General features: G+C 29.1%; 1 protein-coding gene across 1 annotated transcript; it reads left to right on the top strand.

The window, feature by feature from the left end:
* Positions 1–13,937: 13,937 nt before the first annotated feature.
* LOC107927638 (sec-independent protein translocase protein TatB) lies at positions 13,938–17,425 on the top strand. Its single transcript, XM_016858747.2, has 7 exons — positions 13,938–14,480; positions 14,611–14,732; positions 15,079–15,217; positions 15,313–15,371; positions 15,469–15,667; positions 16,206–16,317; positions 16,982–17,425. Exons 1-6 carry the CDS (start codon positions 14,420–14,422, stop codon positions 16,307–16,309), a joined length of 684 nt encoding a protein of 227 aa, XP_016714236.1. The 5' UTR covers positions 13,938–14,419; the 3' UTR covers positions 16,310–16,317; positions 16,982–17,425.
* The last annotated feature ends 726 nt before the right edge of the window (positions 17,426–18,151 follow it).

Below are 18,151 nucleotides of genomic sequence, written 5' to 3'. Positions count from 1 at the left end.
TCATCAACAATTCACAAAATTAATACATGGATTTTGAAGTATTCGAAGCAATGATCTCAAAAACGAAAAAAATTATCAAAAACCGAACAAAGAACTATCCTTAAATTTAAGCACAACAATGGCCGAACCTAGCTAGCTTTCTTCCTTTTTTTTCTTTTGTTCAAATTCGGCTAGAATAGATGATAAAAATGGCTTTATTTTTTTTTGTTTTATTGAGCATATATTATCATTTATTTTAGTTTACTAAAATAACCTTTAATAATTAATAAACAAAACATATATAATAAGGTTATATTAGTCCTTTGCCACCCACTATCTATGTTTTAGTCTAATTGCATCATAAATCCCCCATTTTAAAAAGACAACAACAATTAGGTACTTTTAGATTTAATCCCTAAATTTTTATTTTACGCAATTAAACCCTTTTTATCGAATTGAACATTCAAACGATTAAATTTCCATACGAATTTTTCACACCTATAACTTAACATATAATAAACACTAAAAATAATATTAAAATATTTTTTTCTGACTCGGATTTGTGGTCTCGAAACCACTATTCCGATTAGGGTCAAAATCGGGTTGTTACAGATATTACACTGAGGTATAGACTAAATTGTAAGGTTTTATAAAGTATTGGAGCAAATTGAGAAATTAAAAGTAAAAAGGATTAATTTGAATTATCGGTGGAATATGTGAGGACATGGAAAGCAATTTCAGCAAGATTTAGTAGATAATGATGATTGATAGATTTTTTTAGTTATAATAATATTTTATTTACTCATCATCATTACTACAATTATTATAGTATTAAATTATTGTTTTTATTATTGATGATATTTTAAGTAAAAGATGAAGAAAGTTCTCTATCTTTCTTTTCTTTCTCATGTTGCCACTATTGTTGGGAAGAAGCGAGTTTCCTTTTCTCTTCAATTTCATCGTCTATCACCATTAAGGCCATTTCAAGCTAAAAATTATTAAATTTCCATTGAAAACCTTAGCTAAATCAAGTTACCCACAACCTAACAAGCTCAAATTTTTGAATAGAAATGAAATGTTCACACTTGAGGAGAGAGAAAATCTAGATAATGTATGAACTAATGTTTTAAGGTAAGATCTTCATGTTCTAGTGATAATTTCATGTCTACTTTGATTATTTAAACATGAAAGTGTTGTAGATGAATATTGATTTTTCATATTTTATGATATTTATGTGAAATAAAGAGAAAGAGAAGGAAGAAGATACAAGGGGTGTAGATAAGGGGAAGCAAGTAGACAAAGCTTAAAGGAAGTCTAATTTAGCAAAATTTGTAAGTACTTCATAATTTTCCTTACCTAATCAGTTTTTTGGAAATAATAAAATTAACGAACATTTTATTTTCATGCAATTTAGTATTATTAACTTAATAAATATGTGAACTACTCCAGGAAGTAGTAAGTGAATGTGAATATTGTGGATGTGATTTAATTGTGAAGAGAAAATGACTAAATTGTATAATGTTGAAAAGTTATGCGTGATTTTGAAAATATGAAATTTAATTGTACTTGTGGTGAAAATGATTTTATAATAATGACAAAGCCCTTTGTAGACAAGTTTTGAATTTATGGGATATATATGGCATGCCATTAGTAATATTATAGCGCGTTCATTAATTTAGCACTTCAATGCTCTTGAATTTAGCATTTTGGTGCTCCTGATTTAGCACTTATGTGCTCCTGTATTTGTGATTTTGTTCCGTTTATCCTACTTGTTCACTCGAGTCTACAATTGGCAAAATTGAATGATTCATGATCAATGTGCAAATGATAAAAGTATGGTGAGTGGAAAAATGAAAAATGACCTTATTGCTATTCTTTAACTAAGGCTAATTACCGTGATCATGTTAAAATGTTTATTTATTTATGTATTAAAATTGATAATTAAACTCAATGGTAAGGTTTGAATTCTTTAATGTTTACTAAGCTTTCATAAGCTTAACAAGTTGTTTTAAAACGCATAGGTAAAGATCGTTTTAAAGGTAGATTTTGAAGTGGCTCTCCTCGTCCTCATCTCATCGTCAAGCAAGGACTAAAGAGTATAAAACTTATATATTGGTTATAGTGGCATGTACTTAGGGTTAGAATCATACAAACTTTTATTATAAATTGTCATGTGGTTCTAAAACTATGCCATAGATGTTAATTATCATTATGTGCTTTGGAATTGAACTTCTTTATATGGGTATATTCATGTGTTAGGTAAAGTTTTTGAATGATAATCTAGTACATTTTGAGTTCCTAAAGTGTTTAAATGTGTTATAGGAAGGTGAAGTCTAGGTGGATTCTTTCTTGGGTATTGTCTATCTCATTGGTTATCTTTGACTATTTTCCTATTTTATTCTCTGTTGCGTTCTTAGATAAATTAGTTTTGTAATTTTAGATTAAAACACATCACCCCAATTTGTCGGCTAGATAATAAGAAGACGGTAATTACTAGTACTTTTAGTCCTCGTAGATACGATATTCCCTACTCACTATAGCTATACTATTGTTCGATAGGTGCGCTTGCCTTTGTCGTATTTATAGTTAGTTTAGTGACCATCAAGGATGAAGGTGATAAGTATAAGTAACCATTGTTTCATTAAATTCTTCTTTCTTTCTCTCTAACTTAATTGAAACTTAAGACAATTTTTTTTGTGTGTTCGAATAACAAGTATGGCTTATGGCTTCTCTCCCCTTGAATGCATGAAGAAGATGGGAGACTTTTCCTTCCCTCCTATTATTATTTTTTCATTTTAATCAATGCATTTAACCTTATTGATACTAGACTTGGTAAAGGAAGGATGCAGAAGAGAGGAAGAATGGTTGCTAAGAAGGTTGATTTACCTAGCTGAGGTGGAGAGTCAGAGGCTATAGAGAATGACAGTTGAAAAAGTTTGAAGGCTGAGGGTTGAGAGAATTGTAACATCCTCGAAAACTCTTTGGTGGTAAAAGTATAATTTTGAGTCATTATGAATTGAATTTATTCTAAATAAAATAAAATAAAATTTATAAGTGTTAATGGAGAAAGAAGTAGACGACTGAAGAAAATTTAAAAGACTGATGTAGTGGGAGATATTGTAACACCCCAGGCTTATGTCCGTCGACGGATTAGAGTTACGAGGCATTACCGATCAAAATTTAATATCATAAATCAAGCAATGATCCAAACATTTATTTCATTTCAATTTACTAACTATACTACATATAATACAAATATTATTTTCAAATTAGGCTTAACTATAACTAATTTATACAACTATTAACAAATATACTAAACACATCACACTTCCATATAAATAACCGAAATTTTGCATAACTTTAAACATCATATAAATATAAATAAATATATATATATACCAAATAGATCAAAAACATAAAACCCAACTTAACCAAAATGAATAAGCCATTTTCGCATGGCTCATATTTACACATCCCAAAATTAAACATATTAACTAGACTATACATGTCATAGGTTCGAATTCAAAATTTATAAAATACCAAAGATAGTCGATAGTGTGATAGACTATGCTGACAATCCCTGAGCTCGTAACGCGACTCCAAAATCTATAAAACAGAGGTAAACAAATACAAACACACATTAAGCTATTAAAGCTTAGTAAATTATAATAAAAAATTCATTTATATATATACTAATACTTATTCCATCATTAAGATAAAATAAACAAAATATCCTAATATTTGTAACATATAACACTTTAATAAAAATCACCTTGTATTTTCACATAAACAAACCATATGGCCAAATACACATAAATATTTAGCAAAGCCAAATATTCAATAAATCATTGTGCCAAAAATGCTTATACTCAAATGGTAAACTCATACTCTATATTTCATTTGAAACTATTATCAAATTATAACAATTAACTTACCTTAACACTAATTAGCTAACACATACCTGAATAATTTAGCTTTCTTAACACATTATTTGCTTTTACTATTGCTCACATAAGATTTATATAACATAGAGCCTTGTATAAAACATCGGCATAAAGCCTGCTAGGCACAAAGCCCGATACATTTCACCGGCACAAAGCCTGCTAGACATAAAGTCTGAAGTAATTCACCGGCATCAAGCCTGCTAGACATAAAGTCTGAAACATTTCATCAGTATCAAGCCTCTTAGACGTAAAGTCTGAAACATCTTATTTTCAAACTATATATGTTATATAAAATCCATGCATAGAGATTCAGTTCAAAATTCATAACTTATATTTTTAAAACACATGGATATATAAATCTCCATCACCAAGTCTAACTTGATAATTCAATAATTCAACCAAAACATATTTATATATATATAACCTCATACTTTTGATTCTACTACTAATATCGTAAGATTGAACTTATAATATACTATGTGCCTTTAGCATTCGAACATATTAAAGTAATCTAAGCTAATAATTTCATACCATTTATTCAATACAAAACTTATACATTTGCATATACGTTCACATTTGATTTCATGTATACATATATAGTTCCAAACCTAATTTCAATTCAAGAAATTATACATGTGCATTTATACATATTCGAATCTACCATATAAATATATAAATTCATACTCAATTTCAAAACAAGAACTTATACATATATATATGACATATCTAAATTCAATACACAACACATATATGTGTATTTGTATGCTTGTTCGAATCTATATATATATACAATTATAACATACATATATCACAAATCAAATCCAAGAGTTTATATATAAATATACTTATATAATCATTCGATATATATAAATATACTTATATAATCATTCGAACCTTATATATATACATATATCTTATCCATATCTTTGATTAATCTAACAATTTATACATGTATATACTTATATCCGGTTATACTTTAACTAAATTTAAAGGTTTATATAAGTATAAACCTATATACATATATTCGAACATTAATAATACATGTATATCATTCATACTTTATTTTATTTCAATCAATATGCTTTTAAATTAAAGTTCAACGAAAATACAATACATTTACATACCTATATACCGATTTAATAACATTAAATAACTAATAGACTTACCTCGGATATCAGTGGACACAATCGACTACTCGACTACTTTCGTTTTCCCCCGATCCAATTCTGTTTTCTTCGTGTCTTGATCTAAACATATTCAAATTTAACCTTTTTATTCATCAAAACATTCAATTAAATCCAAAAATACATAAATAGACAAATTACCATTTTGCCCCTGACATTTTACACTTTTTGCAATTTAGTCCTTTTTGACCCAAAACACAAAATACACAAAATTTGCCCACACTATGCTAGGGCCAAATGTTCCTTGTCTTCGTACAAGTCCACACATTTAATTTATTTCACATTTTAGTCCCTCAAAAGTTTATTTTCATAATTTAACTCTAATACTCAAATTCATTAAAAATTCAAAGACAAAACATGTTAATCTAACACATATATTTCATATTTCATCAACTAACATCACAAAACTCAAACATTCAACAATGGCACATTTCAAAATCATCAACAATTCACAAAATTAATACATGGATTTTGAAGTATTCGAAGCAATGATCTCAAAAACGAAAAAATTATCAAAAACCGAACAAAGAACTATCCTTAAATTTAAGCACAACAATGGCCGAACCTAGCTAGCTTTCTTCCTTTTTTTCTTTTGTTCAAATTCGGCTAGAAAAGATGATAAAAATGGCTTTATTTTTTTTTGTTTTATTGAGCATATATTATCATTTATTTTAGTTACTAAAATAACCTTTAATAATTAATAAACAAAACATATATAATAAGGTTATATTAGTCCTTTGCCACCCACTATCTATGTTTTAGTCTAATTGCATCATAAATCCCCCATTTTAAAAAGACAACAACAATTAGGTACTTTTAGATTTAATCCCTAATTTTTTATTTTACGCAATTAAACCCTTTTTATCGAATTGAACATTCAAACGATTAAATTTCCATACGAATTTTTCACACCTATAACTTAACATATAATAAACACTAAAAATAATATTAAAATATTTTTTTTCTGACTCGGATTTGTGGTCTCGAAACCACTATTCCGATTAGGGTCAAAATCGGGTTGTTACAGATATTACACTGAGGTATAGACTAAATTGTAAGGTTTTATAAAGTATTGGAGCAAATTGGGAAATTAAAAGTAAAAAGGATTAATTTGAATTATCGGTGGAATATGTGAGGACATGGAAAGCAATTTCAGCAAGATTTAGTAGATAATGATGATTGATAGATTTTTTTAGTTATAATAATATTTTATTTACTCATCATCATTACTACAATTATTATAGTATTAAATTATTGTTTTTATTATTGATGATATTTTAAGTAAAAGATGAAGAAAGTTCTCTATCTTTCTTTTCTTTTCTTTCTCATGTTGCCACTATTGTTGGGAAGAAGCGAGTTTCCTTTTCTCTTCAATTTCATCGTCTATCACCATTAAGGCCATTTCAAGCTAAAAATTATTAAATTTCCATTGAAAACCTTAGCTAAATCAAGTTACCCACAACCTAACAAGCTCAAATTTTTGAATAGAAATGAAATGTTCACACTTGAGGAGAGAGAAAATCTAGATAATGTATGAACTAATGTTTTAAGGTAAGATCTTCATGTTCTAGTGATAATTTCATGTCTACTTTGATTATTTAAACATGAAAGTGTTGTAGATGAATATTGATTTTTCATATTTTATGATATTTATGTGAAATAAAGAGAAAGAGAAGGAAGAAGATACAAGGGGTGTAGATAAGGGGAAGCAAGTAGACAAAGCTTAAAGGAAGTCTAATTTAGCAAAATTTGTAAGTACTTCATAATTTTCCTTACCTAATCAGTTTTTTGGAAATAATAAAATTAACGAACATTTTATTTTCATGCAATTTAGTATTATTAACTTAATAAATATGTGAACTACTCCAGGAAGTAGTAAGTGAATGTGAATATTGTGGATGTGATTTAATTGTGAAGAGAAAATGACTAAATTGTATAATGTTGAAAAGTTATGTGTGATTTTGAAAATATGAAATTTAATTGTACTTCTGGTGAAAATGATTTTATAATAATGACAAAGCCCTTTGTAGACAAGTTTTGAATTTATGGGATATATATGGCATGCCATTAGTAATATTATAGCGCGTTCATTAATTTAGCACTTCAATGCTCTTGAATTTAGCATTTTGGTGCTCCTGATTTAGCACTTATGTGCTCCTGTATTTGTGATTTTGTTCCGTTTATCCTACTTGTTCACTCGAGTCTACAATTGGCAAAATTGAATGATTCATGATCAATGTGCAAATGATAAAAGTATGGTGAGTGGAAAAATGAAAAATGACCTTATTGCTATTCTTTAACTAAGGCTAATTACCGTGATCATGTTAAAATGTTTATTTATTTATGTATTAAAATTGATAATTAAACTCAATGGTAAGGTTTGAATTCTTTAATGTTTACTAAGCTTTCATAAGCTTAACAAGTTGTTTTAAAACGCATAGGTAAAGATCGTTTTAAAGGTAGATTTTGAAGTGGCTCTCCTCGTCCTCATCTCATCATCAAGCAAGGACTAAAGAGTATAAAACTTATATATTGGTTATAGTGGCATGTACTTAGGGTTAGAATCATACAAACTTTTATTATAAATTGTCATGTGGTTCTAAATCTATGCCATGGATGTTAATTATCATTATGTGCTTTGGAATTGAACTTCTTTATATGGGTATATTCATGTGTTAGGTAAAGTTTTTGAATGATAATCTAGTACATTTTGAGTTCCTAAAGTGTTTAAATGTGTTATAGGAAGGTGAAGTCTAGGTGGATTCTTTCTTGGGTATTGTCTATCTCATTGGTTATCTTTGACTATTTTCCTATTTTATTCTCTGTTGCGTTCTTAGATAAATTAGTTTTGTAATTTTAGATTAAAACACATCACCCCAATTTGTCGGCTAGATAATAAGAAGACGGTAATTACTAGTACTTTTAGTCCTCGTAGATACGATATTCCCTACTCACTATAGCTATACTATTGTTCGATAGGTGCGCTTGCCTTTGTCGTATTTATAGTTAGTTTAGTGACCATCAAGGATGAAGGTGATAAGTATAAGTAACCATTGTTTCATTAAATTATTCTTTCTTTCTCTCTAACTTAATTGAAACTTAAGACAAATTTTTTTGTGTGTTCGAATAACAAGTATGGCTTATGGCTTCTCTCCCCTTGAATGCATGAAGAAGATGGGAGACTTTTCCTTCCCTCCTATTATTATTTTTTCATTTTAATCAATGCATTTAACCTTATTGATACTGGACTTGGTAAAGGAAGGATGCAGAAGAGAGGAAGAATGGTTGCTAAGAAGGTTGATTTACCTAGCTGAGGTGGAGAGTCAGAGGCTATAGAGAATGACAGTTGAAAAAGTTTGAAGGCTGAGGGTTGAGAGAATTGTAACATCCTCGAAAACTCTTTGGTGGTAAAAGTATAATTTTGAGTCATTATGAATTGAATTATTCTAAATAAAATAAAATAAAATTTATAAGTGTTAATGGAGAAAGAAGTAGACGACTGAAGAAAATTTAAAAGACTGATTTAGTGGGAGATATTGTAACACCCCAGGCTTATGTCCGTCGACGGATTAGAGTTACGAGGCATTACCGATCAAAATTTAATATCATAAATCAAGGAATGATCCAAACATTTATTTCATTTCAATTTACTAACTATACTACATATAATACAAATATTATTTTCAAATTAGGCTTAACTATAACTAATTTATACAACTATTAACAAATATACTAAACACATCACACTTCCATATAAATAACCGAATTTTTTGCATAACTTTAAACATCATATAAATATAAATAAATATATATATACCAAATAGATCAAAAACATAAAACCCAACTTAACCAAAATGAATAAGCCATTTTCGCATGGCTCATATTTACACATCCCAAAATTAAACATATTAACTAGACTATACATGTCATAGGTTCGAATTCAAAATTTATAAAATACCAAAGATAGTCGATAGTGTGATAGACTATGCTGACAATCCCTGAGCTCGTAACGCGACTCCAAAATCTATAAAACAGAGGTAAACAAATACAAACACACATTAAGCTATTAAAGCTTAGTAAATTATAATAAAAAATTCATTTATATATATATACTAATACTTATTCCATCATTAAGATAAAATAAGCAAAATATCCTAATATTTGTAACATATAACACTTTAATAAAAATCACCTTGTATTTTCACATAAACAAACCATATGGCCAAATACACATAAATATTTAGCAAAGCCAAATATTCAATAAATCATTGTGCCAAAAATGCTTATACTCAAATGGTAAACTCATACTCTATATTTCATTTGAAACTATTATCAAATTATAACAATCAACTTACCTTAACACTAATTAGCTAACACATACCTGAATAATTTAGCTTTCTTAACACATTATTTGCTTTTACTATTGCTCACATAAGATTTATATAACATAGAGCCTTGTATAAAACATCGGCATAAAGCCTGCTAGGCACAAAGCCCGATACATTTCACCGGCACAAAGCCTGCTAGACATAAAGTCTGAAGTAATTCACCGGCATCAAGCCTGCTAGACATAAAGTCTGAAATATTTCATCGGCATCAAGCCTCTTAGACGTAAAGTCTGAAATATCTTATTTTCAAACTATATATGTTATATAAAATCCATGCATAGAGATTCAGTTCAAAATTCATAACTTATATTTTTAAAACACATGGATATATAAATCTCCATCACCAAGTCTAACTTGATAATTCAATAATTCAACCAAAACATATTTATATATATATAACCTCATACTTTTGATTCTACTACTAATATCGTAAGATTGAACTTATAATATACTATGTGCCTTTAGCATTCGAACATATTAAAATAATCTAAGCTAATAATTTCATACCATTTATTCAATACAAAACTTATACATTTGCATATACGTTCACATTTGATTTCATGTATACATATATAATTCCAAACCTAATTTCAATTCAAGAAATTATACATGTGCATTTATACATATTCGAATCTACCATATAAATATATAAATTCATACTCAATTTCAAAACAAGAACTTATCCATATATATATATGACATATCTAAATTCAATACACAACACATATATGTGTATTTGTATGCTTGTTCGAATCTATATATATATACAATTATAACATACATATATCACAAATCAAATCCAAGAGTTTATATATAAATATACTTATATAATCATTCGATATATATAAATATACTTATATAATCATTCGAACCTTATATATATACATATATCTTATCCATATCTTTGATTAATCTAACAATTTATACATGTATATACTTATATCCGGTTATACTTTAACTAAATTTAAAGGTTTATATAAGTATAAACCTATATACATATATTCGAACATTAATAATACATGTATATCATTCATACTTTATTTTATTTCAATCAATATGCTTTTAAATTAAAGTTCAACAAAAATACAATACATTTACATACCTATATACCGATTTAATAACATTAAATAACTAATAGACTTACCTCGGATATCAGTGGACACAATCGACTACTCGACTACTTTCGTTTTCCCTCGATCCAATTCTGTTTTCTTCGTGTCTTGATCTAAACATATTCAAATTTAACCTTTTTATTCATCAAAACATTCAATTAAATCCAAAAATATATAAATAGACAAATTACCATTTTGCCCCTGACATTTTACACTTTTTGCAATTTAGTCCTTTTTGACCCAAAACACAAAATACACAAAATTTGCCCACACTATGCTAGGGCTGAATGTTCCTTGTCTTCGTACAAGTCCACACATTTAATTTATTTCACATTTTAGTCCCTCAAAAGTTTATTTTCATAATTTAACTCTAATTACTCAAATTCATTAAAAATTCAAAGACAAAACATGTTAATCTAACACATATATTTCATATTTCATCAACTAACATCACAAAACTCAAACATTCATCAATGGCACATTTCAAAATCATCAACAATTCACAAAATTAATACATGGATTTTGAAGTATTCGAAGCAATGATCTCAAAAACGAAAAAATTATCAAAAACCGAACAAAGAACTATCCTTAAATTTAAGCACAACAATGGCCGAACCTAGCTAGCTTTCTTCCTTTTTTTCTTTTGTTCAAATTCGGCTAGAAAAGATGATAAAAATGGCTTTATTTTTTTTTGTTTTATTGAGCATATATTATCGTTTATTTTAGTTACTAAAATAACCTTTAATAATTAATAAACAAAACATATATAATAAGGTTATATTAGTCCTTTGCCACCCACTATCTATGTTTTAGTCTAATTGCATCATAAATCCCCCATTTTAAAAAGACAACAACAATTAGGTACTTTTAGATTTAATCCCTAATTTTTTATTTTACGCAATTAAACCCTTTTTATCGAATTGAACATTCAAACGATTAAATTTCCATACGAATTTTTCACACCTATAACTTAACATATAATAAACACTAAAAATAATATTAAAATATTTTTTTTTCTGACTCGGATTTGTGGTCTCGAAACCACTATTCCGATTAGGGTCAAAATCGGGTTGTTACAGATATTACACTGAGGTATAGACTAAATTGTAAGGTTTTATAAAGTATTGGAGCAAATTGAGAAATTAAAAGTAAAAAGGATTAATTTGAATTATCGGTGGAATATGTGAGGACATGGAAAGCAATTTCAGCAAGATTTAGTAGATAATGATGATTGATAGATTTTTTTAGTTATAATAATATTTTATTTACTCATCATCATTACTACAATTATTATAGTATTAAATTATTGTTTTTATTATTGATGATATTTTAAGTAAAAGATGAAGAAAGTTCTCTATCTTTCTTTTCTTTCTCAGTTGCCACTATTGTTGGGAAGAAGCGAGTTTTCTTTTCTCTTCAATTTCATCGTCTATCACCATTAAGGCCATTCCAAGCTAAAAATTATTAAATTTCCATTGAAAACCTTAGCTAAATCAAGTTACCCACAACCTAACAAGCTCAAATTTTTGAATAGAAATGAAATGTTCACACTTGAGGAGAGAGAAAATCTAGATAATGTATGAACTAATGTTTAAAGGTAAGATCTTCATGTTCTAGTGATAATTTCATGTCTACTTTGATTATTTAAACATGAAAGTGTTGTAGATGAATATTGATTTTTCATATTTTATGATATTTATGTGAAATAAAGAGAAAGAGAAGGAAGAAGATACAAGGGGTGTAGATAAGGGGAAGCAAGTAGACAAAGCTTAAAGGAAGTCTAATTTAGCAAAATTTGTAAGTACTTCATAATTTTCCTTACCTAATCAGTTTTTTGGAAATAATAAAATTAACGAACATTTTATTTTCATGCAATTTAGTATTATTAACTTAATAAATATGTGAACTACTCCAGGAAGTAGTAAGTGAATGTGAATATTGTGGATGCGATTTAATTGTGAAGAGAAAATGACTAAATTGTATAATGTTGAAAAGTTATGTGTGATTTTGAAAATATGAAATTTAATTGTACTTGTGGTGAAAATGATTTTATAATAATGACAAAGCCCTTTGTAGACAAGTTTTGAATTTATGGGATATATATGGCATGCCATTAGTAATATTATAGCGCGTTCATTAATTTAGCACTTCAGTGCTCTTGAATTTAGCATTTTGGTGCTCTTGATTTAGCACTTATGTGCTCCTGTATTTGTGATTTTGTTCCGTTTATCCTTCTTGTTCACTCGAGTCTACAATTGGCAAAATTGAATGATTCATGATCAATGTGCAAATGATAAAAGTATGGTGAGTGGAAAAATGAAAAATGACCTTATTGCTGTTCTTTAACTAAGGCTAATTACCGTGATCATGTTAAAATGTTTATTTACTTATGTATTAAAATTGATAATTAAACTCAATGGTAAGGTTTGAATTCTTTAATGCTTACTAAGCTTTCATAAGCTTAACAAGTTGTTTTAAAACGCATAGGTAAAGATCGTTTTGAAGGTAGATTTTGAAGTGGCTCTCCTCGTCCTCATCTCATCATCAAGCAAGGACTAAAGAGTATAAAACTTATATATTGGTTATAGTGGCATGTACTTAGGGTTAGAATCATACAAACTTTTATTGTAAATTGTCATGTGGTTCTAAAACTATGCCATGGATGTTAATTATCATTATGTGCTTTGGAATTGAACTTCTTTATATGGGTATATTCATGTGTTAGGTAAAGTTTTTGAATGATAATCTAGTACATTTTGAGTTCCTAAAGTGTTTAGATGTGTTATAGGAAGGTTGATGATAGCTTGAACTTGTTTTTAGATGATTCAAATATGTTCTAGGTAATCTGTTTTCGGTGTCGCGAAAAGCCTAGTGTCGCGACACCCAAACTTTTAGTGTCACAACATTGGAGTCATTGGAATATTATATTTTCAACATCGCGACATCCAAAGCCCAATGTCGCGACATTGACCTTGTTTTGCGCCTATTAAACCTCGAACGACCCTAGATTATAACCAAACTTTAAAGTAAACTTAAAAATTACTTAAATATCTTCAAATGAGTAAATCATGTTAAAGTGAAGTCTTAATATTGATGCTTGAGTTAAATTAGCTTCAGTGTCCAAATGTGGCATCTCTTGCTTAGAATGTATCAGTTCATTCTGGGTAAGGGTGTTACTAGAATCTTGAAAGAGTATAAGTTTAGTATTCTTGAAGGGTCGATCCCCTCTACATCGTTCTTATGGATATTTATAGGCGAGGGTCTCGTGCAATGTCGCGTTAACATGTTAGACTTGCCATATAACCATCATTACAGAGCAGATATGATAAAAAACTATAATGAGATTATTTTAAAAAAATAAAAAAATTAAAATTAAGATTCAATAAAAATATTTTTTATTTTTTAATTTAATTTAAAATTTTACTTAATCATAATTTTAAATATTTTTACTTAAAAATGTTAAGTGCTATAATTTGATTGATTTGAAGGTGATAAATATTAAAGTGGTAAGGAATAAAATTTTAGGTAATTACTTTGTCAAATTTTTTTTAAATATTTAAATGTGAAAAGTTATATAATTTAGATACCTATTGACAATCTACGAATATCCTATTATCTGACAACTCCCTGGTTTGTACTTATCCAGAAATCCGTCTTTTTTAGGTTTGAATTCTCTGGGACAATTTAACAAACACATCGGCTGCAGTTTTGTGATGGATACTAGTATTCCAACCCAGACCAGTAAATACCAAATCTTGCAACCTCGAAGCTTATACTAATAAAGAGCACATTTTCCTTTGAAGTATCTCGACATGTTTGGTATTTCATACGGGGAGCTCTTCCTTTTGATCGGAGCCACTGCTGCTCTAGTTGGTAATTCTTCTCTCGCTATATATTTCTATATCTTTTAGGTATTTGAGCTAATTGGGACAATGGGATTTGAGGGTATACTTCCATTTTGAATCTAAAGCTGAAATGGGTTTTACTGTATTATCGATTGTAGGACCGAAGGATCTGCCTAAAATTGCAAAAGTAGCTGGAAGATTTGCAGGTCGATCAATTGGATATGTTCAATTAGCTCGTGGTCAGTTCGATAATGCTATGCAACAATCCCAAGCTCGTCAGGTTCTTCTTTTTCTTTGAATAATATAACAAAGTTGAAGAAAACCCCTCTTTACCAAATTAAAATTTATGTTCTTGTTCTTCTTCCTGCCAAGAATTTGGAAGTGCTTTAATGTCCATTGGAAGAAGAATTTCTATATCATCTTGAATGTTATATAGGTTATAGAAAATGAATTTTTTATAGCATGCTTTGACTGTGAAGATAGTAGTGATGACAAATTTAGGGAGGTTTTGTATTTCACCTTATGAGAATCTGTTGATTTTAGGTTACCAAAGAGCTTCAAGATAATAGTGATGACAAATTTAGGGAGGTTTTGTATTTCACCTTATGAGAATCAGTCGATTTTAGGTTACCAAAGAGCTTCAAGATACAATGGCACAACTAGATGCAATTCGGCATGAAATACGGAGTTTATCTCTTATGAATCCTGGTCCTATTACTAGAAGACTGATGGAAAATCCTCCAGAGCTTGCTTCTGATAGTAATGGTATTATTTTTAGTTCAGTCATGTGCATTCCGTTGCATTCTATCTCATTCTACTTCACATTTGTTAACATCCTCCCCCACCATTTTCTTTTGTAGGTACAGTTCCATCTGAGAAATGTGAAGAAGACAAGAATTCAGCTGATGCTATGAAGAAGGTAATCTAGTTACCTATTGACTATACCCTTTTTTTTTTTTACTTTATATTTGTTTGTTTTGATTTATTCATTATTCTTTCACATGCATCCTTCTCAGGATCATACTCCAAAGTCTTCGGCTTCAACTGATTTGCATAGCAAAGCAACTGCCTATGCAAGATTGGCCGAATCCGAAGCTGTTAAAGCTGGTTCAGGGAGATTCAGCGTAGAAGACGAAAATCTTAATTATGAAATTGGTGATTTCTCGGTTCTTCCAGTTTCAGCTGAAAGTGCTGGACTCCTTCCAGATCGGAAAGGTCATAATATTTCCTAGAATCATTTATTAGATGTTGTTTTGCTTTGGTTTATTATTGTAGGTGCTCTTCTAAATTGTCTCGAGCTGCTAAATCACTAAACATACCATGCTTTTACATAAAATGTTCATTTGGGGATGTTTTTACATGGATCTGTATATTTTGATGAAAATCTCAGGTTCCCACATCATATTTTTATCGCATTATTTCTCTTTTTAACTCGTGATACTAGTGTTAACTTCCTGTTGATGTGAAGAAGTCGTAATATAGTTACCCCTAACAGCCCCTTCCCCCTTCCCTCCATTTGGACTCCTTTCCAGCAAAAAATGTACATTTACCAATGGAATCAAAATATTTCCATGTTTAATTGCTTTTGCAACCATATTCTATGTGGTGCCCAGCTGATAAGATTTTAGTACTTCTTTTTAGAGCCACCTGATATGCATGCACAAGCATTTCAAAGATAAGATTTTAGTACTTCTTCATGATGCATGTAAAGTACATATATACTCATATAAGTACCTGTCAATCTTGATGGCAGAAAGTGCAAAAGGATCAGACCTTGTGTTGGAAGCAGTAGTGGAGGCCGAGGTGGCACATAATGCCAAGGAATTCTTTTCTCTGCCTCAAAATCAAATACAGTAAATAAGAAGGTATTGCTATTTGGTCCTTTCTATCATCTGTTCAGTATGGTAATGTTCATCCATGCCATTTTGCAGGCCTTCTAAAAACAACAATTTAATTTAACTTTTGTGCTCTGATATATGCTAGAATTGTCATATGATTTATTTCTTTACTTTTATTTTGAGAAGTTCTCTCAAATTTCTAGTCGAACTCTTTGGTGTCTACTCTCAATGTTTGTCATCTTGCCTCAGATATTGAAATGTATATAGCTTTGATATTGATATAACATTATTGTTAAGCCTACTTCCCTTTTAGCTTAGAAAAGTATAAGATGGTTCCTGGTGATTAGCCAACTTCCCTTTTAGCTTAGACAATAACAACTAGCGACACGTGTTGTTGTTATACCATACAAACTAACATCTAACGCATCCAGCAAATTATCTGAGGGGAAGTGCTTTCATTGATTCAATCAATAAGCTTTACTGCCTTCTGAGTGAGTACAATATTCCTGATGTCTAGTAGTAGGATCATATTGCTTTATATGTTCGTCAAGATCTTGCCATTCAAGTTGAATTTAGTGACCCTTTTGGTTCCAGACTGGTCCATTGTTCTGTCTTTGCCATCACTTTTGGGAGACCACTTTTTCTTTGAGCTTTTCGACTTGTTCTTTAAACCTGATATTTCTACTTGCAGCCCAGAAAATGAAGATGGATGCCGATTGAACTTGGAATCAGTAGTCAATTTCATTCAAACACTATTTAAAAGTTAATTCACTCGGTGAAACCGAAAATCAGAAGTTTGATCCGAGTAGAATGTGATTAAAGTCTAACTCCAAGGTTGGGGCCATATTGCATAGTAGATGTAGCAATAAGTTCAAGCTTAAACCATGAATTTATTACTACAGGCATGTTAAAAGCCAGTGGGACATGTCTTTGTTTCTCATACATGATGAATGAGAGATGATCAGGGATGTGTTGAAATCAAGTTGAGTCTGAGCCAAAATGGTAAGCTGTTTGAGCTCAATTCGGAATTCATTGCTCAAAACCTGGACCGAAATGTAGTGTTAATCAAAGTTTAGGGACAACTGGTGTAGTTTATCCTAACCATATTTAAGAGTTTAAGTTTATCAACTTACAATTTCTATGTTTGTTTGAATGTTTATAATTATTTGAAATAGGTTTTTCTTAAAAAGAAATTTCATATATGAAAATTAAAAGGAGATTTTTGGACCTACGATGCTCCATTATAACTTTTATTAATGCTCATCTGGAAACTTAGTACGATATATGTGTACAAATTTTAATCCATTTGGGTCGGTGCTTCGTCTGGCTGACCCTTTGTTACTTACATTAGAGGCTTAGATGTTAAGGGATAAAATAATTAAAATTTAATCTAGTTTCTAATTGAAAGTTGCATTTAATTGAATTGATTGAGTATTAATTTGATTAAAAAATTATATAAATTATTTTTTAAATAAATAATAAATTATAATGTCATTAAAAAATTAAAAAAATGAGATAAAAATTCAAGAAAAATACTAAGAAATTATAAAACATGTCAATTAACTCAAAATTATAACTATATCTCATGTAACTACAATCATGTTTAAGCTACTTTAAATTTCGGGTGGGATGTTTGATCTTAATCATTTTATTCAAGCTTTGCATAATCAGTACTTTGTTGTGCAAAGAATTTCCTCAAGGGTAAGTTAAAATTGTGATGATTAAATTTTTATAAATTTATTGGTTGTGTTTTAATTTTAAAAAAATAGATTAAAATTTTCCGATCTATTTTTTAGGAATTTTGATAAAATTTTAGAATATTTAATATATATATTTAACATTTTTAGTTTTAAAATATTTA

The sequence above is a fragment of the Gossypium hirsutum genome, chromosome D02, assembly GCF_007990345.1.
Source record: "Gossypium hirsutum isolate 1008001.06 chromosome D02, Gossypium_hirsutum_v2.1, whole genome shotgun sequence".
NCBI lineage: Eukaryota > Viridiplantae > Streptophyta > Magnoliopsida > Malvales > Malvaceae > Gossypium > Gossypium hirsutum.
Note: the sequence above shows the minus strand (reverse complement) of the source record. Positions and strands in the feature narration are given on the sequence as shown.

Coding starts and splice junctions, on each gene's coding strand:
- LOC107927638 (XM_016858747.2), top strand. CDS start 14,420: ATGTTTGGTATTTCATACGGGGAGCTCTTCCTTTTGATCGGAGCCACT. Junction 14,733..15,078: donor AACAATCCCAAGCTCGTCAG/GTTCTTCTTTTT, acceptor AGTCGATTTTAG/GTTACCAAAGAGCTTCAAGA. Junction 15,372..15,468: donor CAGCTGATGCTATGAAGAAG/GTAATCTAGTTA, acceptor CATCCTTCTCAG/GATCATACTCCAAAGTCTTC.